The 25,142-nt window shown below is 41.9% G+C and overlaps 3 protein-coding genes across 13 annotated transcripts in view; 1 reads left to right on the top strand and 2 right to left on the bottom strand.

Annotated features, from left to right (window-relative positions):
* Positions 1-885: 885 nt before the first annotated feature.
* Positions 886-5,180, bottom strand: LOC133501986 (high affinity choline transporter 1-like). Its single transcript, XM_061822215.1, has 4 exons — positions 5,103-5,180; positions 1,956-2,109; positions 1,579-1,796; positions 886-1,407 (listed from the first exon to the last, which is right to left on the bottom strand). Exons 1-4 carry the CDS (start codon positions 5,178-5,180, stop codon positions 886-888), a joined length of 972 nt encoding a protein of 323 aa, XP_061678199.1.
* A 3,971-nt stretch (positions 5,181-9,151) lies between these two features.
* ca12 (carbonic anhydrase XII) overlaps positions 9,152-25,142 on the bottom strand; it is a 103,666-nt gene continuing 87,675 nt past the window's right edge. For 10 of the 11 annotated variants that reach the window (XM_061821542.1, XM_061821537.1, XM_061821544.1 and 7 more), the window contains 10 exons: positions 23,286-23,356; positions 21,116-21,195; positions 18,589-18,609; positions 15,993-16,172; positions 14,937-15,079; positions 11,737-11,832; positions 11,591-11,654; positions 10,399-10,556; positions 10,177-10,303; positions 9,152-9,955 (listed from right to left, as the gene is read on the bottom strand). In XM_061821542.1, coding sequence (XP_061677526.1) covers positions 9,435-9,955; positions 10,177-10,303; positions 10,399-10,556; positions 11,591-11,654; positions 11,737-11,832; positions 14,937-15,079; positions 15,993-16,119 — 1,236 coding nt within the window. In that variant the 5' untranslated portion in view covers positions 16,120-16,172; positions 18,589-18,609; positions 21,116-21,195; positions 23,286-23,356 and the 3' untranslated portion in view covers positions 9,152-9,434. Of the gene's footprint in view, positions 9,956-10,176; positions 10,304-10,398; positions 10,557-11,590; positions 11,655-11,736; positions 11,833-14,936; positions 15,080-15,992; positions 16,173-18,588; positions 18,610-18,762; positions 20,608-21,115; positions 21,196-23,285; positions 23,357-25,142 lie in introns of those variants that run through there. The other variant, XM_061821536.1, reaches the window with a different exon arrangement.
* On the top strand, positions 21,085-24,909 carry si:dkeyp-73b11.8 (BPTI/Kunitz domain-containing protein). The gene is made up of 6 exons (XM_061821551.1): positions 21,085-21,169; positions 22,033-22,224; positions 23,637-23,813; positions 23,937-23,981; positions 24,240-24,318; positions 24,398-24,909. The coding sequence occupies exons 1-6, from the start codon at positions 21,103-21,105 to the stop codon at positions 24,477-24,479; spliced, it is 642 nt and encodes a 213-aa protein (XP_061677535.1). The 5' UTR covers positions 21,085-21,102; the 3' UTR covers positions 24,480-24,909.

Here is a 25,142-nt window from a genome sequence, read left to right as displayed (position 1 = left end):
TCTCTATAGAAACTCCTTAAAAATAGTAGGGGGGAAAACTGTTTCCATGAGTGGTCAGCACTTGACACATTAAAAAAAGGTTCCCGAGTTGGATGGAACACCACGAATTGTGGAGTTGCATTCCCAAACGGTTCTTATTGACTGCCAAATAATTCAGTAGTTTCAGAAGTCATAGAATAGGAATAGTATACAGTATACTCAGAAGCTTTGGGTATTTTTCAACTTCCTGAAGATGAAGTAATACAAAATTAAAAAATATGAATTCCGTGGAACATGTTGGGGAGGAAAAATTGGGAGAATGTCGTAAATACCAGTACAAAAAAGATTGCAAGACTACCTTATGGCTGCACATGGTGTAGCTCCTTCTTAAGGGGAAGATGGACAGTCTGGGAACCTCCATCATCATCGTTGTGGATGAAATTTTTTACACAGGTTTGTATGAAATGTTCGGTTGGGTTGTCTTTGAGTAATTTAGTTTAATTAGTTTAATTTAAATATAGATAACAGCGTGCTCGTAGATAACAGCGTGCTGTCCAGTTCACAAGAGTCAAGAGGACATCTGTGCCAATCATCTGAGCAGCAGAAGTCCATTGTTCTATACCTTGGAAGCAAATTACTTCACGTAACACTTCATACATTCAAAGTACAGCGGCAAGAGTAGAAGGTTAGTTCATCATTGAAGCCATTTAACATGTTTCTCAATCGCTCACGCTTGGTCACATGACAACTTGTTACTTGTAGGCCAATTGTAGATTGCTTGAGCTATTGCCACCCGGAAAAATGTGTGATGTCATGGTGACAATGTAGGAGAAATTAGAGTACAGAAAATATGGAAGCTTGCATGCATAAATATGCATAAAATAAGGTTTGGCAGATACTGTGAGCCTATAACGTTGTATTAAAGACACAAATCTTTTCCTCGTTGCAAACTGGTATTGGTCTCTCCTCTTCCTCTGCCCCCGTTTTCTCTTTGAATGCACCCATCACATCACAAGACTGAGGAATGACCTGTCGAACGACGCCCAGCTGGACCAGCCAGGACACCAGAACAATAGTCGTCAGAGAAATGAACGCATTCAAAGTCCTGAAGGGGAAGTACTGTGTGATCACACCATATTTCTCCCTCCAGCCGGGGTAGAGCAGCACAGTAGGGATGCCGAGCGCTGGCTCGCCGCTCAGGCCGCGCAGCAGCAGCGCAACCGTGTAGCCGCTGATGGCGCCGTACCAATTGGTGCATCGGAGGTGTACCACGCACACCAGCTGTGGTGTCACGACGCAGTAGAGTAGGTCGGTGGTCAGCAGCCAGAGAGCAATGATGCTGCTCTTGTTGAAGGTCAGACCAATTCCAGCGAGGCCAACCAGCAGCACACTAATTCTGATCACACACTGCAGTTCCTTGTCTGAGGCCTGTCGGTTACGAAAAAAAAGTTGTGTTGCATTGACTGCTGCTGAACCTCTCTCACACACAGGTGCGTGCACAGAGATTTTTGAGGGCAGGTGCTCGAGGGCCATAAAGGGGCACTTATTTTGCCAAGGCCAAAAGGGCTTGGGCACACACACACGCACACACACACACACCTGCTTTCTCAACGTCGTCTTGTATATGTTTCGTGTGAACATGGACGCCGATGACAGCAATACAGAGTCCATGGAGGACATAACCGCTGCTGCTATTGCGCCAATCCCTAATACTGACACCCAGGAGGGTGTGATGTAGGACAGAGCCAGTGGCAGGACATTTCCCGCCTCCCCGCGGTCATAAGGTGGGGGTAGACCATATTCTGTCTGGATCCAGTCTTTTGGAGGCGCTATAGTGGAGAAGGAGAGTGAAAGAAATGATAGTGATGGGGATTAAAAAAAAAAAAAAGGACGTATGCCGCCGAGTTACACTGTTATGCAGACTCCTCCTGGTAATACAGTAGGTAACACAAACAGGGTTTGTGTATGTACTGTACCTGCAGAAGCAGCCACAGCTCCAATGATCACTGAGGGGATTCGCACGATAAAAACAAAGCCAGCGGCAGAAAAACAGACAAACTGAGCCTTTGTTGAGGAGGCCGCCGCAAGGATCCTCTGGTGAAAAGACTGATGTGCCAGCCCTCCTAACGTCTACAACATACAAAAGCATCACCCTTGTTGGCAAGTACAAAAGTCTGAAATAATAGCTCGGCATCATTATCCAATCATTAGTGACTTGATGACAAACAACACAAGGCAAGGGAGAAAAAGCACAATAGGTTGCACATTTTCCTCATCTTCAAAACTTTAAAAACATTAAAGGCCCAAAAAAGAGGATGAAGAAAGAAGAGGATCATGATTACACCCAGAAGAAAAAAAAAAGATGAAACCATCTTATGTTTAGTTGGTTGATCGGTAATGAAAGTCTACATACAAATGCAACACCTGCGTTTTTATGTCGGAGGGGTCAAGGAAACACGCTGAAAGGAAGAAGCACAGCAGTGAAAAATGAAACCAATGCAGCGGAAATGTGGGTTCTGTTTTATGGTGTACCTGACTGGATGAAGAAGAAGACTGGATTGAGCGGCGTGCCGTGTACCGCTCGATATAACCAAAACAATATTAGCAATGGGAGTTTTTCTTTCATCAACCAGATTCAAATTTGCCTCCGAGGCCCTATTTGCTGGCCCACATTGACATCAGCCCGAAATTTCACCCGATTGGTTAATCAGAGCAATCCAAGTTCCATGAGCAAAACATGTCTGGAGCCATCTGAACACGTTAAATGTGCCCTGCCATCATTCTTTCAGTTATTTTATGCAAAACGTAGGTGAAAATATGTCTGTGACGTGGTTTTATCTTGACCTTACATTGGGTGTGCACACCACAAGCAATTTTATTCAAATCTGAATGTCATTATGGATTTGGAAGACGTAAATGAACTCAAGGATGATAGTGGGCGAGTTTGTCTGCATACACGAGAAACACAGCAGATGTCAAATTGAAGAGTTTTGCTACAAATTCAATTTAAAACTAAAAAGTCATCAACTGTGGATGTATTTTAGCCACTTCGCCGCTAGATGACAGTGTTCATCTAAGACTGGGGGGAAAGTGAGACCATCCATCCATCCATCCATCCATCCATCCATCAATTTTCTTTGCCGCTTATGCTCGCAAGGGTCGCGGGGGTGCTGGAGCCTATCCCAGCTGTCAACGGGCAGGAGACGGAGTACACCCTGAACTGGTTGCCAGCCCATCGCAGGGCACATAGAAACAAACAGCCATACTCACAGTCACACCTAGGGGCAATTTTTTCGAGTGTCCAGTTAATGCTGTATGTTTTTTAGATGTGGGTGGAAACCGGAGTGCCCGGAGAAAACCCACGCAGGCACAGGAAGAACCTGCAAACTTCACACAGGCGGGTGTTGGATTGAGCCAGTGACCTCAGAGCTGAGGCCAAAGCTGATCCACCGTGCCGCCACTAGAAGAACAATTTCAGGTAAATTTATCATAACCCCAAAGCGGACATTTGACTGTAAATCCATGGACGACTCTAAACTGATGGCAGGTGTTAATGTGGATGTCAGTGCGAATGGTCTTTTGTTTCTATGTGTCCTGCGATTGGCTGGCAACCAATTCAGGGTGCAACCCGCTTTTCGCCCGAAGATAGCCCGGATAAGCTCCAGCAGTGAGTTAAAGCGGTACGGAAAATGAACGAAGGGATAAATTTTAGTACATGTATTTTATGGGTAGCTAGGTCTTTATGATTGATTACTATTATTGCTAAAAATAAAAAAAAATGTGATTCACACGTTGTTTTTTCAGTTATAATTATTAAAATGTGTTCAAACCAAAACAAACCAAACAAGCTTTGATCGAAATGAATACTTTTCATTCATTCATTCGTTCATTTTCCAATTATTATTATTATTAGACCTCAGACTTTTATTTATTTGTTTGCTTTTATTTTGTTATTACATGTGCTGTTCTGTAAATGTTTGATAATTAACTGCTGGTGAAATTATATGTCATATTTTGATTAATAATGTTGTTAAAAACAAAAAACTTTGGGCTATCAATCACAATTTTTGTAAATATGAGTAATTGATAGTTACCTGTGGACACCATCGACCAAGGTAGGTAAATCCATCCATTTACCCATCCATCCATTTTCTTTGCCACTTATCCTCACGAGGGTCGCAGGGAGTGCTGGAGCCTATCCCAGCTGCCAACGGGCAGCAGGCAGGTCACACCCTGAACTGGTTGCCAGCCAATCGCAGGGCACAGAGACAAACAGCCACACTGACAAATCACACCTAGGGACAATTTAGAGTGTCCAATTGAATATTTTTGGGGATGTGGGTGGAAACCGGAGTGCCCGGAGAAAACCCAAGCAGGCACAGGGAGAACATGCAAACCCTACACAGGGAGGGGTGTGATTGAACCCGGGTCCTCAGAACTGTGGGGCCAACGCTTTACCAGCTGATCCACCGTGCCACGTAGGGCAGGTAAATATGGTTGTAATTTAATATCAGGAATAAATGAAGAAATAAAGCAAACACTATTTGTTGGGGGAGCGTTTCAACAGCGTTCAAGTACACATAAGTCACAATGTGCCACTGTCTGTGACGCTAATGCACGCAAGGTCACAATTACAGGAAGTTTGTGTGAAAACCAATTTATAGTTTTATAGATGCAATAAATATATAAAAGGACAAAACGTTTCTTCCACAGATGCTCAAAATAAGCATTTGTGAACCTACAGGTTGGAATGTGTACTTTACTATGTGGTGAAACGGAATCTCATAAAGATGATGTCGTAGTAGCGCTCACGCAGTCATCTGATCGAGGCCGCAGACTGCTGGGAAGGCCGACGGGGGCCGAGGGGTCATCTCGAAACCTTCTCGGCAACGTTCACAGGGAATGATGTGTTTGTCGCCGTGTTTCCGTGAAGCCCTTTTATTATGATATCACGGGGCAGCTCTAAGTACAGGCTTGGCCCAAACGCGGGTGAGCCCATCCTTCTCGTGACACCCTACCATCAAGGGTGCCTGTTGACTCCCGTCCCCTCATTGTTTGGACTGCGGTCTGCACAGTTCCAGCGAGGCAGGAAGGCCCGAGGGAACGGATGACACGGTCCTGACTTGACCGGGGACTTTCAGCGGCGCAGCGCTGACCTTCAGCGATCCCCAAAACACCTCAACGGCACACCCGCATGCCATCACCCTTGAACTGAACCAACACCAAATAAGGATCGCGTCCATAGAAAAGAAATCGAGTGGAACCTTGAAAGTGGTCGTACATTTTGGAGTGTAACCAAGTATTTCAGGGAAAAGGTACAATGTCAAAAGTAACAAAAAAACAGAGTTCAACCACATCTTGCGACACGTCAACACCGTCATCTATGAAAGGGTTTCCAAAATGTATGTACTGTACTGCCATTACATCAGCATATTATTCAAGATGGTTATATTTAGCATTTTGAAGCGAATTGATCATCACACAGTACAAGAATTTAGGCACAGTTACTGCCGCAAAGCAATATAAAAATCAGCAAGTGAGGTATTACTGTCATACTAACTCAATCTGTATGTGGAGTAGGTCCATTGCAGGTAAAAAAAAAAAAAAAAAAAAAAGATTTAGTGCGCTCATTAAATTAACTGAGCCTGCAACTGAAACGACAATTTATTTTTTTTTTATCACGCAGATATATCCATCCATCCGTTTTCTTAGTCCCTTATCCTCACAAGGGTCACGGGGAGTGCCGGAGCCTATCCCAGCTGTCAACGGGAAGGAGGCAGGGTACACACTGAACTGGTTGTCAGCCAATCGTAGGGCACATCGAGACAAATAGTCGCACTCACAATCACACCTAAGGGCAATTTTAGAGTGGCCAATTATTGTTGCGTGTTTTCGGGATGTGGGGGAACACCGGAGTGCGGAGAGAAAACCCACATAGGCACGGGGAGAATATTCAAACTCCATACAAGTGGGTCTGGGATTGAACCCGGGATCTCAGAACTGTGAGGCCAACGCTTTCCAGCAAAGCTACCATGCCGCCTCACGGATGTAAAAATGTATTGCTCCCAAATAATATATTTATTGGACATTTTTATTGTACACTTGCATTGACGGGTTTCCGATGCAGGAAAAGAAAAGATCTCTATACAACGATAGAAACACACCCACACAGAACAGTGTGCAATTCTGGGCAATTTTAGCATGAAACAAGACGTAGAATCATATCATTTGTGGCTCACGTCAAATAATGTGGCGGGCAGGAACTGGTCCACAGGCCTTAAGTTTCACACCCAATGTATATGTAAGAAAACGCCAACCGCTGCAGTACATGAAGTGGGTGATCTAAAATGGGGTTCCGCTTTTTTTTTCTTCAAAAGTGCGCTTTTTTAAATGCTTGGACTAATTCGGATAATACACGGGGGATTACTTCAAGTTTTTAACTTGGGTCAAAACATACCACAAGCCACGGAGTAATGTCGAGCCCTTAAGTATATACTCCAGGGTAGGAATTTTCTGAAGAAGGGGAAACTATGTGGAACATGTTTAGGTGCAACGTCATCACATTTTTAGAGGTAACTCACAGTGGGGTGCATGAATGTGTATAAAATCTTGTACTATTGCGGTTTTATTCTTTAAATTCAAAGAAAAAAAAAAACTATAAACCTGGATGCGCAGTTCATTCAAAGTTAACCATCTCTTAAATTTAACTTGACAACATCTTCTCAGTATTTTTCCATTTGTTCCACAAGTATTTGTTTAAAAAGTTGAAGAGGCCTTTATGTATATGTCATTTGCATTTGATGTGAGTCAATATTTTGAGATTCTTGACCTCATCTTGTTTACCTTCACTTTTCTCTTTGGGATTATGACACAACATACAAGGAAGACAATGTCATCCAGTGTTCGTACCAACAAGGGAATCTCCAAACCTGCAGTGCATACAAGCAGAGGCACACTCATACGCATCCAACACGCACTTTGTGCGACTATGTGTACAGCTGCTGGATAAACTGATTAACACGTCAGCATTTTTCCTCACTAAATACGCTGTATTTCAAAAGGTGATAGTGACATGGAAATCTCACCAGATGTTGGGAACAAAGCAAGTAATCCAAATCTAATAGAAAGAAAGTACCTAGAACAAATAAGATGAGAAATTGAGTAGTGTGTAATGTGAAATGAGACAGGAAAATGTATTAAAAACATGAAGAAATGGGGGGTGTAAAAAGCCACAGAAAATCTATCAATCATCAAACTGCAATCCAGCCCCTGGTTCAGTCCTCATTGACTGGCTACTACAAGGGCTCCCTGCTATGGTGTAAGTCACGACACATCTCATGATCTCAAAACTATTGCAAAGTACAGTAATTGTTGCAAAACATAATGGCGGCTTTGGTTACAGGAGCATTTCCATGTTTCTGAATGTTCCAGTGAGCACCATAATTTGTAAGTAGAAAGCCAATCATACCACCATAAATTTGGCTCGATCAGGTTCTTCTTGCAAGATTTCTGACAGAGGAGTGCAAAGAATAATCAAAAGAGTTGTCCGACAGCCAAGGACCACGTGTGGAGTGCGTCAAAAAGACCTAGACCGTGAGTGACTCACCATGCAAGATCCCATTTTGGAAAAAAAGCTCATTTAGAGTTTGCTCAAGAACATTTGGACAAGGCATTTAAATACAGAACCTAGCCTGGTCAGATGAGAGCGAAATGGAACTGTTTGGATGCCATGATGCATCATACGTTTGGAGAAGAAATGGCACTGCAGATCACCCTAAACACACCACACTAACAGGGAAGTTTGGAGGTGGGAACAGGATAGTGTGGGGCTGCTTTTCAGCGAATGGTACTGGTAAACTTCACATTATTGAAGGAATGTATTGAGACATTCTTGACAAAAATCTGCTGCCATCCATAAAGATAATGAAAATGAAACAAGGGTGGACATTTGAGTAGGATAATGATCGAAAACATACTGCCAAGGAAACTCTCGATTGGTTTCAAAATTAAAAAAAAAAAAAAAAAACTGATGAAATGACCCAGCCAAATAACAGCCCACGAAACCTTTGAGATTTGAAGACTCCTATTCTGGAGCAATGGGCCAAAATCACACCAGACCATTGCATGCACCTACTTTTTCCCATACAGGAGACGGCTTAAAGCTTCATCGCAAACAAAGACTTTTGTGCAAAGTATTGAAAAAAAAAAAAAAAAGATTTGGTGTGTTTAATACTTCTCCCCAGTCTCATTTCACATGATTACACACAACTTCATTAATGAGCATATTTAACATACTGTCGTTGTATCAATGGATTACTTGAATTGCTCATGCCAGTAGCATTTTTGTGTTAAATACTTATTTCAGATGCTGCATTTGTGTTTGGTGGGATTCAAATTGTATTGTACCATCAGTCAAATTTGAACTTGTCAGATTTCACTCACCGCCAATGGGTACACCTGCACAATCTAAAAAGCTGATAATTCTGTTTTGAGACGTAATAAAGTATTCATTATTATGCAAATATTTATTATTTGGATGTATGATAGCGGCAAAAAGCATTTTGTTATGTGATGGCAATTTTTTTTAAATCATGCTTTCCTAATAGATCTCATCTGATTGTGGCTGTGAAGATCTTAGCTCATTACTAAATTTGCTCAGATTTTAAATCAAGATCCCCCTTTGAAATGATTGACCCCCCCCTCCAAAAAAGTCTTTTTTTTTGTAACACGAGCATAAGAAAAATAGCCGCTGTATAAAACCATAATAAAATATAATAACAGAACAACCGTTTTTTTTAAAGTCACAATTTGTGCGTCTTTAAGGGTGTGCGTCTGGATGTGAGTTTTGTGTGTTCTCGAGCTCCTTGCAAGTGGTCAATTTGTCTGTTTAATAAATGGCTGAAAATGCATCATGACAATTGCTTTCAATTTCTTTTCACACTTCATTGGTACAATGGCATAGCTGAAGTCTACTTGTACCTGAAAATTTTGACCCACCACACACACACACACACATGCACAAACAAATCAACCTCAGACAGCTCATAACTCCAAAAACTTGTACGGTGAGATACTTGTAGGTTAAGGTAAAGTTGCATTTTAATATTTTACAAATTGATACACAAAGATCCCTAAAAAAAAAAAAAAAAAAAAAAAACTATTCTAAGCTTTTCAAGGAAATGGCACACATAAATATGTTGCAAATCAAACATTCTTGATTGAATTAGCTCAATATGGCAGATGATAAAATTGGTCCACGGAGTGTGTGAATTGAATCACAAATGTAAATGATCACAAAAATAATTTCTTATTATGTTCACACAGCGGAATAAATAATTGAACTTGAGAGCCAGAAAATGTAGCAGAAGACGTCATGCCAGAGAATCCAGAATGTTACTTTCGCTATAGCAGACACACACGGCCGATGTGCGCAACAGAAAGCAACACGATCTCTCTTAGTCCTCCCACTCCCTTTGCACAAGCCAAGGATGCATTGTGTAACTATCAAGGTAGGGGTCAAGCAGGAATAAATCCCCGTCTCCCCCCACCAGGGGCGGGCCGCTGAGGAGAAACTTGACGGTTGCTGGAGCCAGGTCTGCTTTGCAGGCCAGGAAGCCTTTGAGATTGAGTTTAGGGAGAACGGCCTCAGCAAGAGCGACGGGCAGGCTCTTGGTGGTGGTGCTGGTGGTGGACTGTTTGATCTCCAGGGACTTTTGCCGCAGCAAAGAGCCAAAGGCCAAGGTCGGCCGAGCGATCTCTTGCAACTTGGCCAGCCGATTGTACGCAGAATTAACTGACGATGGAAATCCGGTGTGTTTCTTCAATTCTGCTTTTGCGTACCCCTGGTAGAGAAACTTGACGGAACTTCGTGGCACGAGTCGACTTTCAATGACCTCGTCCATGTCACCGACCAAGAGTTTGCGGATGACTGCTTTCCTCTGGGGGATGCAGGCGGCTGACATGTAAGTAGTCACTCCTACATTCGACAAAGAGCCAGTCACATTTTGTTGAACATTGAGGCACAGTGGAGATTTTTTTCACAAGCCATCATGCCCAGCCAAAAAGAATATTGCTGTCAAACAGATACTCACGTCACCATGTTAGCCATTTAAATAGTAGGACACCGTCAACATGTGCGTTAAAGCTGATATGAGATTGCTTCATTGGCCGTGCATCATTCATGGGGAGTATTCTTACCTTGCTTAAAGGAGGTCGAGACAACTCGGTTCTCGATGGGCCGTGGATTCCTGAAGGTGTTAACGAGAGGGACGGCGGCGACGTGATTGGCCGGGGAGGCGAGGAGGGTTGCTGTCAAGGTGTCATACTGGAAACATCAGAGCGATTGTGTTAAAATGAAGCGTTCAGACGTATCAGGTCACTGCAGATTTGAACAGAATGAAATTGGTAAATATTGGATACCTGAGCCTGAGAGATGGTGACAGGGTTTTTGAAAACTGTCCACATTACGCTTTGATAGCAAGGCGGTGTTGTCAGAGAGCCGTCATAGCGGAAATACTCGTCCAGACGCTTCGGCATCAGAGAGCTGATGTCGAAAGCGGGAATTGTTTTGGTGTTAGCTATTAAAAAAAAAAAAAAAAAAGAGAGAGAGAGAGAGAGAAAGAGGTCATTAACCTGTCTGCTAAATACTGCAAATACAGTAAAGCCTATGTTCTCGAACGTCCCCGTTATTGAAAAAAATCGTTTTTTGAACGAAAAAGTCGAGATTTTTTTTGCTTCTGTTTTTGAACGAAAATCGGTACTCAAACACCCCTGACTAAACCCGAAAATTACACATTGCACTCGGCCAGAAGAGCTGACCCATGACGCGCTTTGTTGTGAATTTCCCATGACGACGAAAAAACCTGGAAATAACACAATTCGCGCAGCACAAGCAGCTGACCCACAAACGACGTGTTTTGTTATTGTCTATTTGAACGCCCCCCGAAAAAAAATGGAAATAACATTGCATGCGGCGCAAGCAGTTGACCCACCCATGACGTGTTTTGTTATTGTCAATTCAAAGGCCCCCCCCCCAAAAAAAAACAACCCAGAAATGACATAATGCACACGGTGCAACCAGCACTTTTGTTATTCTGTATAACGCAGCCTCTGTACACAGACGTGTCCCGGCAGTGAATGTTGTTTTTCTTCTTATCGAGGACTACCGTATTAACCCCTAATCACGGCTCCAAAGAAAGCAAGTTGCTTATTTAAAGTTATTCTGGACTTTTGTTAATGAAAAAAAATGTACAAGGCTGGGGGCCGAGTCACTGCAGATGCGGCAATGCACTCCGAGCCTAGCGTACTCTACTATTAAAGCATACATTTTAAGCAAAAACTAAATATATTTCATTTTATTATATTAAGTATTTAAAACATACATGTATTTCTACTTTGGTGTTTATTATCAGGAAAAGCTAAAAAAATGCTTTAAAAGCCCAATTTTTTTAGGCTTGGAACATATTATTTCTTTTTCCATTCATTGTAATCAGAAACATCTATTCGGTTTTCAAACAAATCACTTCTCAAACCGTTTTCTGGAACGGATTGTGATCGAGAACCGAGGCATCACTGTACTCGCAACAAAACAAAACGTGTTTGTTGGACTCACATTTGGTTTTGATTTGACTGAGATGTGATAAAACGTTTTCATAGCCTGGATTGGCGGCTCCGATCTGTTTGGAAGAAAGAAGTTAGATGAGGAGATGGACGGATATTCACAGTTAATCCCAAGATAAAGGTTTTAAAGATTGTCACCTCAATAAAAACTCCCATTACAGCCAGACCGTCAGATTTGTCAAAAGCCATGGATACATTGGGGTACTTTTCTGAGTTGTAGTGAACAATGTGCAGCTGTAAGAGAAAGGAAAAGATACGTTTTCATTTTCTTTTGCTAATCCGGGCCACAGTGGAGGGAGTCTGAGGAGGACATCAGGCTGGATGGTCGCTCCAGCACGAACCTGTGGGTCTCCCGAGGTCATAGAAGCAGTCCTATTCTGAGACTGCAATCGTATTTGAATGCGAGGCTGTAACTGGACCACCTTTAAGGGTTAGTTCTCGCTTTATCCCCGAGCCTCCAGGATAGCAACTACATTGCTGCCAAGCCTACGATCCTTCCTTCCTCCCTGACCAAAGAAGTGAGATCACAGTTTGATGAAGCCACATCAGGACCACACCATCCTTAAATAGAAGAATTCTTTGCTCCTCAGGGAACCAAATTTGAGACATTCAACAAACTGCCAGTGCCTACACGTCATTCCTCTGGAGAATCAATCAGAGGAGAAACATGCTTCACATTCCCACCAGTATCTTGTTGCGAGAGGACAATGGACTCTTATTTAAAAACTGGAATTTAAACGCTACAAATATAATACTGGCCCAAAGCAGGTATTAAGAAAGAAGCGTAGAATCAGTACTGAGGTTTTATGAAGAAACACAGTGGGAGGAGGTCTCCCCGGGACAATAAAACATGAATGTGATTAGTTTAACAATACTGTGTATTTAGTGCAGCGCATTGTCATGGTTGTCATTTATACCAAATGAGAAAATGTATTTATATCCCGTTTTAGGGGAAATCAAAGTGGACACAAGAGGTTTTTAGGTTAGATCCCTTCATGCCATGAGTCCAAAACAACATGTCATCAAAGAAGTGTGGTTGTGGATTCTGGAATGACTTGAAAGGACACATGGACAACTGAGTCCATGTGTCCACGCACAAACCACAACACCTTACATGTGGGTGGACAACCGCTGGCATGCAGTCGTCTGGTGGCACAGGTAAAAAAAAAAAAAAATACATTCAAATAAAAAAATAAAAAAAAACACTAGCATGAGTGCAAATACAGTCGGTGGGAAATGCTTACGAGTCACGCTATTGATCGCACAACCAGACCAAAACTGATCTTTTAAAGTGGAAATCCAGTGGTTTGCATTAACAATGGATCCGTCTTCCCGATCAACCGATACTGCTGTTTCCTCATCTGATGAGGATAAATCCGAGAAATCAGCGCTGGGCATAATGGTGCCCCATGTAATCGAACGTTTGGAACGGCACGTAACACGTCACCTACGCCCACGTAGGTCACGTGACTCGCGAAAATGGCAGCGCCCCTGAAAATGTGTAATTGTCGACAAAAATCTTCTTAAAACACTATTAAACGAGAGAGGATCGAACATCACATTGTCAAGATAGGGTACATATTACATGACCTATTGGATACATTGTTAATGCAAAGCACTGGATTTCCCCTTCCAACATCCTGGGATTTCAGGGAAGAGGCAGGAGTGATCGACAACCGTTCACTTTGGACAATTTGGAGTCATGAGTTAACCTAACACGCATGCTTTTGAAATGTAAGACCTACTTTTTTTTTTTAAATCATTTGAGATGTTCCATCCTTGCAACCTCTTGCAAAGGCTGAATTCATCTTTAGTACTGCAGTTTAGCCTCATCTGCCTGGCCGTTTAGTTTTATATGTTACCAATTAAACATCTAATCCAGAGGACCTATATTTTATTTTTGTACCACACAAAGCTAATTTTTCATTAAAAATATTTTTAAAAATCCTCAACACACCAGCTAAGAAATAAATTAGTGCCAAAGCGCACATCTTTTTTGTAATCCAAATGCCTCCGATGCCTGTTTCAAACCAAGGCTCTTCAGCGTGACGTCACATCCAGACAACCCTAGTAAAGAAAATGGCTTCCTATACTTCCTATAGTATCAGGAATAGTAGTTCATATACTTCCTATAATCATACACGCTGCGAGTGGGATCTTGAGGAGATAGATAGCAGTGATGAAGAAGTTTTTAAGGAATGCTCTGTGGAAGAGATAGGAACTGAAGAGGAGGAATTTTGTCATTCTTCCCATGTTCGAAAAACATCCAGTGCAGGTGTAATTCAACCATGTATGTTCAAACCGGAGTTGACGAATGCAACAAGTACAGGATTCGGCGGGGCCTGACGAAGTTGACCCAAAACAGAGACTAGTGGGTGCCTGGAGAAATCTACGTACACCTTGTTGATGAAATAATCTAATTCAAACCCGTTTAAACGTCTGATGCTGCTTGCACAAAACAGTGAATCGTTTGCTGTTGTTGTTGTTGTACTCGCGACTGAGTCGGCGTAAAACAAAAATCGAAACCTTCGGTATCGTTCTGCGTTTAAAGATCACATGTTTATAGGCCATTTTTTGCGTTATTTACATGCATTCAACCCGCATTTTAAATAAAGCACCAAACACTTGAGAGCACACACTGCCGTAGTCGAATTTGGGAAGACGTCAGCGTCAACAGTACACTAACTATATAGTGTCCAAATTTCGTCACCTCCTAAACATCACCTGGATACGGATATTAGCTGACATATATCTTAAAACGAGGTAGATTCTTGTCAGTACTAAACAATTGAACACGTACGTACTTACTTGCTACGGAAGCCAAGTGAACGCTGCACCGGGTTTTCAAAGCAGTCCTCCGTGAAATGCTTGGAATATATCACTGTCCACTTTGATTTGCAAGTCCAATGCGCCCGCTTTGTCTTCACAAACCTGGTCCAGAACCTGCCTGTCTGTTAATTGTTCGGCTATTCATGTAGGCTGACGCCATCGGCGTTTGACGCAGAACAGCCGTACGCAACACATATCCTCGCCATCTTTGCTAGCTTTTTCACTCTCTGGCTAAATGTGTCCTTGACGTGACGTCACATTCCGGGGAGTTACGGAACTTGCCGAATCCAAGCGAGATTTTGAACAAAATCTTGAGACTGACTTTGACACTAATTTATTTCATTTGTGTTGTGTTGAGAATTTTTTAAATATTTTTTTAAAATGAAATTTTAGCTACTTTGTATGATAGACAAATAAAATAGATTTTCTCTGGATTAGATCTTAAAGACAGGCTCGTAGTAGGACATAGCTGGTGAGGAGGTTTGTTCCAAGTTCATGACTTTGTTTACCTCCGCAGCGTACTGTTTACCGTCGACCGTGTGCTCGGAACCCAGAGGATTGGTTTTGGAGCCCCAGTGGATGTGGAGTTGGGTTGCAGTGTAACGTTTGGCGAGGCCGGTGATGGACATCTTTGAGGGAAGAACGATGAGGACTGTGAAACAAATGATACAAGAGGCACTTATTTCTTTCATTAACAAACGTGAAGCTGTGAAATGAATATTCACACACATGTCCATGACTTTTGACGTCTTTCTTATTTTATCGTATTTTTCATGTCTTTCAGTTTTCTATTTGCTATTGTCTTTCAGTCTGAAACATTTCAAGTTTAAATCCACTTTCTAGTGGGAGCCTCCATCCTGGGAGGTGCGTTTGGTCTAGCCCCAAGGATGCCATTCTGCATTTTCCCTGCGGCCCGGTGGACAGGGGAACTCGGTGCACGGCTTTGTCAGCACATTTCAGACATGTTTTACACTGACGATGATGCGTGCCACCACGGTGGCTCATCAAGCCAGCGCAAGTACCAATTTTGTCAACTCCTTCATTTCCTTGCATAGCCGCAAATGGATCAGCACGTTTTTGGCATAGTCGAGCTACCCGGTGCCAGTCGCTGCTGTGAAGATTAACCAGACCCTCTCCGGGCCAGGCGTAGCAGATGAGTAATCTTTGCTCATAATTTCCCAGAATAAATGTGGAGCTCTTTCATTTGGTCAAATGGCTGCTAAGAAAAGAAGGGCGAGAAGAATTCAAGTGGTAGATGTTGAAACAAAACGAGAGCCGCCTATCATTTTCCGCTCCATTTTTGTAAGGGTCATTTATAGTCATTATGTTACACCACAATCATTTATTTATTCTCCTTCCCGTACTAAAGGAGGTGTCATGTTGGTCCATCTTACCAACATTGAACTGGGTTTGGAGTGGGTTTTTGCAACAAACGTCAGTGTGTAAAATGGTCAGGCATAGCTTTTCCTTTGATTTATGTTTTTTTTTTCCCAGTAAATCCAGCCTCCCTTGGGAGACTAAAAAGTCTGCCTCAATATACATTTCAAAAGGGATGAAATACTCACCTGAGTGTCCATTATTTTTCATCTTAAGAGTGCCTTGGCCCGTCAGATCATAATTCTCGAGCACAATTGGGCGTAAAGACGCGTCGAAGATAAGCCTCCCTGTCTTGAAGTCGACTGGAGACTGCATAGGTCCGGCACAGTACGGGTAGTTCTGAACCCACTGGCTTTCTCCGTTTGAGCCTGTAAATAGAACCACTATAAGTCCGTCCAAGTGTTCTTTCGTAATTTTTCTATATTGCTCAATCTAAGCCGGCAGACTTTAAGTGGTGGTAAATCACAGGGTGATACTGACTGATGCAATGAGTTGGAAGTGATCCTTAGCAGCTGCATAAAGGTCAGTTATGTGAACCATTACATTACCAAAAACGTTTCCAATAAAACAGCTGGACAAAAGTATTTCAACCAAAATTGAATTTGAGTCCAAGCTGAAAAGGTGCTTTTGAAATTGCAATATATCATTGCAATTTATTAATTGCATTTGGGAGGCTTTCTGTCAATGAAAATCAACTCATTCTGGCAAGCGTGTATCCTAATAAAATGTTTCCCAACACGACCCTGTCTCTGTCAAAATTCAATCGATTGTTTACCCGGGCGAGTAAAATACAAATAATCGGAACAGAACTGAGTAGATCCTGTAAGTCTATCTGAATACAACACGTACACAAAAAGAGCTCAATGGCTGAAATTGAACAGAGGCAGCCATTTTGGGTGAAAACCAGGGTTTGTAATTTGACAAAAAGACTACCAGCGAATTTGCCGAAATCCACACACTGAAATTCAAAATTGTTGGGTTTTTTTTGGGAGGAACTTATACCATCTAAGGTAATGTACGCACGTCATGGAAGAAAGGTGGAAGACCGAGAAAAAAGTAGTTTGACAAGCTTGGGCTGGGGCCTCATATTGCTTAGCTGCTATGGAGTGCCTTGTTGTCGTGTTTTCGTGGCTGAAACTAGTGTAGGCATAAGAATGATGCCGGATGAAGTATGAATTTTTTCCCAGGTTGCGGAAGTGGTATTTGATGGAAATGTAAGCAGTGCGTGGTTTCAGCACATTCATCGGATGCGGGCACAGCATTTGAGCGGGTTGACTTCACCATTTTGAAGCCTCTGTGTAAAAACTTAGCAATTTCTGTCATTATTCAGATATGTCAGGGTTGTTAGCAACATCCCTGTCTGTGGTGTTTTCAATTTGAAAGACATTAATTTTCACTTTACAGGGAAACCTTAATACAGTATATTTTTTATTTTAAGAATCACCTTGCACATTTTACAAAATGAGCTTCAGGAGTCTCTTCGGACTCCCTGAGTTTCCAAATTTAATTTCACTGTATAGCTGTAATGTGCAGTTTCCAGTGACACTTTTGTTCCAGAGTGATGCAAGTTGAATCTATCACCAAAAATGAAAGCTGACTGATGCAATGTGAAGGGATGCGCCCAGCCTGACTGATGTGAATCCTTTTTCAGTTTGGGCTTATTTACTGAACATACTCCTCCTCCACAATTGCATAGCCGCTGTTTTAATTATACTGCCTACCTCACGACGGGGCCCCTGGAGCTGTTCTCCAAAATGATGTCACCAGGCAATACACGCAATGAGAAAGACAACCGTTATGGACCTCTTTGTTTTGGATCTCAAGGTTCGATCGGGGGTGGTCTGTGAGTCAGCTGTGTCCTTGTCACGTGACTGCCGGCTGGCCGGGCTCTTAATCACTAGGATGACCTTCTGGACGCTCTGAACCTAATTGAGGGTAAACTCTACCACACTGTGTTTCATTTTCTTCTCCCAGAGGGTTTTACAAGTGCGCCTGGCAACATGAGTCAGTGAATCACCAAGATACTTTGACAGGGCTTCATTTAAATGTCTTGATTGTAATTCGCATGTACAACAACTGCACATTAGTAGGTACTGCACCACAAAGACTCAACTGCCGCTATTAATGCCAAATCAGTGCTATGATTAAATCAGCGACCATCAGCCCCAGGTTAGCTTACCATTTCATCATTGTCACAGAGGAATTCATTGATTCATCATTCCATAATGGTTAGATTTGATTTATGCTCCACAATGGTACCCCATTATTTCTGTCTCGTTTAAAAAACAAACAAACAAAAAAAAAACTTTCCTCAGGGTTCCTTAATAAATGCATACAGGTACAGTACATCTAAAAAAAAAAAAATAATAATGTCAAATAGCTCAATTTAGTTAGCCATTTCAATTCAAAGGGTGAAATCCACTAAAAGACTCTGAATGAAACATTTCATGTTTTTTTAAATTATATAATTTTGATGAAAATATCTCACAGCAGATGAAAACCCAAAATTGAGAAGCTCTAGGAACTAGAATATTATGTAACACACAATCAAGAAACAATTAACTTTATTTATACTCTACAAATTATGGATAGGGGAAGTGTTTAAATCAATACAATATATGAGTACTGAAATAAAATTATTTTCTGTATAATGCCTAGTGGTTTTTTGGGGGGGGGTGCACCTGTAGGGATCTAACTTGTAAAAATGTAAGAGGACAACTTCTGAGCAATAAGGTGTTGAAATGATTTTGCAAGAAAATGTGAGAAAAGTAGAATCAGACTTACTGGTGTAGCCCCATTTGGCTCCTGAAACAGACACAATCAATTATTGCAATTAAAGGAACTGGGTCACACTTTTTAAAGGTCAAAAAAGTCATTCAAAATCCAAATGAGCTGCAAATAAGAGTTCAATGGGAAGTAATAATGAAACAACCTTGTTTGATCCTTAAATCATCTTACCGTACGCCACAACCACTTGCAGTAATGTCGCGACGAGTGTGTGGCTCAAAGGCGGCATCTTGGCGTTCTCTGACTGACGTGGGTCGGGTTCGTGCAGCAAACCACAAGCCTCCGTGTCGCTTTTAAGCGCACGTTGTCTCTCATTGTAGCCTCTATTGACGTCACAGTCAGAACAACACCAGCCCACTGCGTGTTCTTGTCAACACACACTGTGACAAGTCCACTGGTTCCACGGGATCTTCGTCAAGTGCCCACAAGTGCCCACAAGTGCCTCTGGCACATTGTGCGCTTGCATGACTGTGTGTTAAGACGTGGACACCAGAGGGCGCTATACTCATATTCACTTTCAATTAAAAGGTGGTAAATGCATCATTCAGATGACTCAATTTTATTTAAAATCTCTTGCACATGAAAGCAGGGGTGCAGACATAAAGATTTTTTAACATTTTAACAGATTTGTGTAAGAGGCCGCAGTAAATATGAATAAAAAAAAATCATGTGTGTTCTTGGTCATTTTATAGTATATGGGGAAAAGAAGGCAACTGTCGGAACCCAAAGACCCCTTCACTCATGACATATAACATCTGGAATGAAAGTTCCATGCATACCCCCCACCCCTGTCATTCCATCCATTCATACATAATAATTTACGATTGTCGGCCCCCACCATTTGTTCACAAAAGTCTTTTCGAGATATGAGCCAATGAGTAGGCCTTTGTTTACTTTGATCGCAAGAGAGGGAAAATTCTTATATTTTGCCATCTTGTTTGTCGGAGGCCGGGGGAGGAATTAAATGTTATGTTGTTATTATATTTTATTTAAATTTGTCATGTGTTTTGTCATGTTATTAGATCATGTTTCTGAACTTCTCCAGATGTTGTGCGTGACAGTTACAGTGAAGAAAATAAGTATTTGAACACCCTGCTATACTGCAAGTTCTCCCACTTAGAAATCATGGAGGGGTCTGAAATTTTCATCAGAGGTGCATGTCCACTGTGGGAGAGATATTCTAAAAAGAAAAATCCAGAAATCACAACGTATCATTTTTTTAACGATTTACTTGTGTTATACAGCTGCAAATGAGTATTTGAACATGCATGGCACGGAAGGTTCTGCTGCTTAAACCAGCACATGTCAAGGCCCGCCGTCTTAAATTTGCCAATGACCATTTGGATGATACAGAGGAGTCATGGGAGAAAGTTTTGTGGTCAGATGAGCCCAAAATGGAAATTTTGGTCATAATTCCACTAACCGTGTTTGGAGGAAGACGAATGCTGAGTTCCATCCCAAGAACACCATCCCTACCGTGAAGCATGGGGGTGGTAGCATCATGCTTTGACGGTGTAGTTCTGCACATGGGACAGGACGACTGCACTGTATTAAAGAGAGGATGACCCCGGCCATGTATTGTGAGATTTTAGCAAAGAAGCTCCTTCCCTGAGTCAGAGCATTGAAGATGGGTTGTGGCTGGGTCTTTCAACATGATAATGACCTGAAGCACACAGCCAGGAAAACCAAGAAGTGGAGTGGCTCTGTAAGACCCATATCAAGGTTCTCCAGACCTAAACCCAATAGAAAATTTTTTGGAAGGAGCTGAAACTCCATGTTTCTCAGGGACAGCCCAGAAACCTGTCTGATGTAGAGAAGATGTGTGGAGGAGTGGGCCAAAATCCCTCCTGCAGTGTGTGCAAACCTGGTGAACAGCTACAGGAAACATTAGACCTCTGTAATTGAAAACCAAGGCTACTGTACCAATATTAACATTGGTTTTCTCAGGTGTTCAAATACTTATTAGCAGCTGTATCAGACAAATAAATCATTAAAAAAAAATCAAACATTGTGATTTCAGGATTTTTCTTTTTAGATTGTCTCTCTCACAGTGGACATGCACCTTTGATGAAAATTACAGACCCCTCCATGACTTCTAAGTGGGGGAACCTGCAATATACCAGGGTGTTGAAACACTTGTTTTCTACACTCTACATGCTGGTACTGTATATATCCCATTACAGTATAATAATGATTGTTTCTAATATAATGATATGATAGTGGCAGTAATAAAAAGTGGATTATGTTGGATAAGTACATGTTCGAAGCACAGGTACCAAATGCACGGCCCGCCACTGGTTTAGCTTGCCTGTGTACAACACACACACACACACACATAGCTGCAGTCTACCCGATCCCATGTTATACAGTTAACATTCGTTAGATTGAAAAGGTGTGAATGTTGGTCCAGAGGTCAGCGATGATAGCCCGCCCTCCTGCCCGCCCACAAAATAGCGGTAGTATACAATCCTGATTAATTGAGTGTGAGAAAGCTCAGAGGCAAGCTGCAAGATGAAGCACTTACTAGTTTTTGCCAGTGTCTTTGCTGTATTTCACCTCAGCAATTGTGATACCCCAGGTAGGCCACTCCATTCCACTCTCAATCTATTAAAAAAAAAAAAAAGCGTTTTAAAAATGATGCCAAGCGAGCAGCAGATGGATGTTTGTGAAAAAAATGTATTAACATTGGATTTTTCTGATGAAAGCGTATAAATTTTTTTTTTTTTTTTTACTGGTACCTAAACTAGGTGAAAGCAAAGTTCCAACTGGGTTACCTCAGTGCAAAATGCCGACCACAAAAAACATTGATACATTGGACTAAAGGAATCATTTGTCATTTTTTTTCCCTATCTCAAGAACAGATCAATTAATTTGAGCTCATTTAAGGCATCGTATGACTTGGGAGGCCAAACTCAACCTTATCTTGACTCAAACGGAAAGGTTGTAGTCCACTCGTGTTCTACAGCGCTTGTGCTCAACGGGCTCCCAGGTGAGCCGGACCCGATCTCAGTTGACTTTGGACGACAGACTAGTACTGTCCTAAAACTATTAATGCATTTCCACGTTGCTTATGACTATGACTCATGTATCAACCAAAGTTATGGACGTGTTGACACCTGAACTCAGTGAGTATGATAGAAACATAGGACTGATTGCGATGGGCTAGACTAGAGCACTTTGAATGGCTTTTCATTTAATAATCATATAATTTATGGGAAAAAGAAGTGTGTGATAATCTAAGGCCAATGCCCCTTTGAAAAGTACTCAAGAGAGGAAGTTTAAACTTCTAGTATCCTGTAGAAGCTGGTTTTATTGCCGGCGTAAAAAGAGGGTGTGATGAGGTCAGTCAAACATTTATAGCCCATTGGTGCATGTAAGATATGACCAGCCTGTTCAATGGTTAGGTTGTAATTACTAATTATGTTCATCATCATTCAACAGACTTTTGCCACCTTGCTGAAGATGAAGGCGTTGGAAAAAGCTTCATCGTTTTATTGTACTACGACGCCAACAATGACCAGTGCAACCCGTTCATATACAAAGGCCAGGGAGGCAACAGCAATCGCTTCCTAAATGAACGGGACTGCATGAGGAACTGCTCTGCCAAGATAGACCAGATCTACCCCACGGATGGTGAGATTGGGTAGTTTTTCGACTTGTAATATACGTTTAAAACCGACAGATTTGGTGTTGACTTTGAAACATTAACATAATTAGATAATGGGATTGTCTTAATTCGGGTTGCGGGTGACCTGTGGGGCCTATTCCATTGGACTTTGGGCAAAAAGTCGGGCACGCCCTGGACAGGTCGCCTGTCAATCACGAGGCACACCCAGGCAAACACTATTCACGCCTTGGGTCTAATTAAAATCCTTAACTGATGTAACATAATTGTTTTTGGAATCAAAGCAATATACCCTGAGAAGACAACCACAAGCAGAGCATAGAAACTAAATTTCTATATACAGTACTGTATAATTCCAAATATATTTCATAGATTGTTGCATAATGGCGGCACGGTGACTCAAGTGGTAAAGCGTTGGCCTCACAGTTCTGAGGACCCGGGTTATATCCCGGCCCTGCCTGTGTGGAGTTTGCATGTTTTCCCCGTGCCAGAAATGCGGTTTTTCCGGGAACTCCGGTTTCCTCCCACATCCCAAAAACATGCAACATTAATTGGGCACTCTAAATTGCCCCTAGGTGTGATTGTGAGTGCAGCTGTTTGTCTCGATGTGCCCTGCGATTGGCTGGCAACCAGTTCAGGGTGTACCCCGCCTGCTGCCCGATGACAGCTGGGATAGGCTCCGGCACGTCCCGCGACCCTCGTGAGGATAAGCGGCAAAGAAAATGGATGGCTGGATGGATGGATGGATTGATTGTTGCATAATGTCTTCAGCAAAAAAAAAGCATTTAAGTGCAAAACATGCATTTACTACTCATCACATTTTGATTTGTAGACATGACGATCTCATGTCAAATCAGTCACCAAAATCTTAGTTCGTAGAATAAATATAATGACAAGTATTTATATTCAATGGCATTGTAATTTAATTTCATAATGTGCAGGTTTCTGTGTCCTGCTATCCTTATGCTGACAATGCTGATGTATTGACAATGTACATCTATGTGAAAACTATGATTGCTGCTGCAGCCTGTGAAGTATAATAGCATTTGATCTTTAAGATGTACAGTACCTGACATTGCGCCCACGGTGTCACAGGGAATTTTTCACTGCTGCACTTTTGTGGAGGCAATACGCCACCCGCTGGTGAAAAAATAAAACAGCACAATTAGAAGTTCAATCGGTTTGTATCGGCATGCCGATGTCATTGAAAGGTCCGATGGTGCAACATGAAGCATAGATGGTACTAATAAAAATAAAAATTCCGATACACAAACAAGAAGGCAAATAAAGAAAAAAAACAGACTGCATGGGAATGAAAACAGCTTTAAACAAGTGACCTCGTTTATTATCATCATCATCATCATAAGAGGGAGAGAGTCATGATTGCTGTATTGCTCCCCCCCCAACCCCGGTTTCCTAGCAACGGGAATGTGCCACTTGACGAAGCTCAGTGGTGGATGTAACGGCAGGTTTCTGAGATATTACTACGATTCTGTCCATGGAAAGTGCAAAAAATTCCTTTGGACAGGCTGCCACGGAAATGGAAACCGATTTTTTGACCATGACAGCTGCAATGCTACTTGTGCCGGTATCTATGGTAAGTGTAGACTACCCCCAGCCCCTCCTCACACACACAAACACAAGCCTACCCCTCCACACCTACATCATGCTTGTACTGTATATTTAAAGCACTACTCATTGTGTTTACATGAATTTTTAGACAACCGAGAGGAAGAAGAGGAAGATGAGCCAGACACACCAATTGGTACATAAAAACATTAAACTACAATACCCCAGACATGACAGAGTGGGGGAAAAAATTCCTTCGTGGCCACAAAATAGGTATACCACACAAGGGCACAAACCTGCTGTATTTCATCTCCGCAAATTAGCATTTTGTGTGCACATTATGGACACAATAGAATTTTTCCCCCGCCCTGTTACACATGTCTGGGGTTTCATAGTAAACAGACTTAATCTGGTGGTAAAGTTGACGTACTAATTTTATGGTCATGCTCAACAGCAATCATCTGTGGAGTTCTGCTCGCGGTTATTATCGCAACCATCATCATAACCATCATTGTCTTGACAGTTCAGTCCAAGTAAGCGCACACTTTTTTTTTAATCTGTGAATGTTTATTTCTGTTTCTCCTGTAACCACTTCGTGTTGTCTTTCTGTAGAAAAAGTCAGAAAGCACCGGCAAAAAGGAAAGATGAAGAGCCTGACGCTCCTCTCAGGGAGCAGAGTCTTGAAATGGCATGACCAACCAAACACCTTGGTTTTTTTTTTGTTTTTTTTTTAAGCGTTGATACCTTACTTTAGAATATGATTCTAACTTTCTGTTTAACACACGGTACTCAGTATCGGTTTTGGGCCACCACTGTCTTTATTGTTTTTACCTTTTTCACAACAGAATTTTTGACAAGATACTTCACATCTTGGCTCGACATAAAGGTGCAATTCTATTTCCAATTTAGGATAGAACCGCATCCCTCCCCCCTTAATGGCAGCACATGTCTGTTCATCATTGACAGTACTGCCTTCTCATGAGTGACATTCTAGTTCAACACATTCACTTTAGCAAGAACTATAACAGTGGCCTTTGACCTTTGCAGTACTGTACATATGTAAAAGGCATTCTGTATTGTTTTTAAGATACTGTTCATCTGATTGTGAGCCAATACAAAAATCTAACCGCTTTGTGACATTCAATTTTATTTAGTTTTGCCCTTCAGTTTCACTGCACATTAATGGGAACATTCCATATGTAGCACACTATGGTTGTAAATGCTCATTCAAACACGTTAAGCCTAGGATGGCAGTAAATAAGTGTTGAACTCTCGTCATGTTTAATATATATATATAAAGACCGAGAACATTTTCCTTGTGAGCAGCGTCTGCAACACCTAACAGCATTTCTGATTG

This window comes from Syngnathoides biaculeatus, chromosome 6 (assembly GCF_019802595.1).
Source record: "Syngnathoides biaculeatus isolate LvHL_M chromosome 6, ASM1980259v1, whole genome shotgun sequence".
In the NCBI taxonomy this organism is placed as follows: Eukaryota; Metazoa; Chordata; class Actinopteri; order Syngnathiformes; family Syngnathidae; genus Syngnathoides; species Syngnathoides biaculeatus.
Note: the sequence above shows the minus strand (reverse complement) of the source record. Positions and strands in the feature narration are given on the sequence as shown.

Excerpts from the sequence above, each read along its gene's own strand:
- LOC133501986 (XM_061822215.1), bottom strand. The coding sequence starts at position 5,180 with ATGGCATGCGGGTGTGCCGTTGAGGTGTTTTGGGGATCGCTGAAGGTC. Across the intron at positions 2,110-5,102 it reads CGCTGAAAGTCCCCGGTCAA|ACGTTAGGAGGGCTGGCACA; the intron begins GTCAGGACCGTG and ends TGTATGTTGTAG. Across the intron at positions 1,797-1,955 it reads AGCTGTGGCTGCTTCTGCAG|ACTGGATCCAGACAGAATAT; the intron begins GTACAGTACATA and ends CGCCTCCAAAAG.
- si:dkeyp-73b11.8 (XM_061821551.1), top strand. The coding sequence starts at position 21,103 with ATGAAGCACTTACTAGTTTTTGCCAGTGTCTTTGCTGTATTTCACCTC. Across the intron at positions 21,170-22,032 it reads CAGCAATTGTGATACCCCAG|ACTTTTGCCACCTTGCTGAA; the intron begins GTAGGCCACTCC and ends ATCATTCAACAG. Across the intron at positions 23,814-23,936 it reads TACTTGTGCCGGTATCTATG|ACAACCGAGAGGAAGAAGAG; the intron begins GTAAGTGTAGAC and ends ATGAATTTTTAG.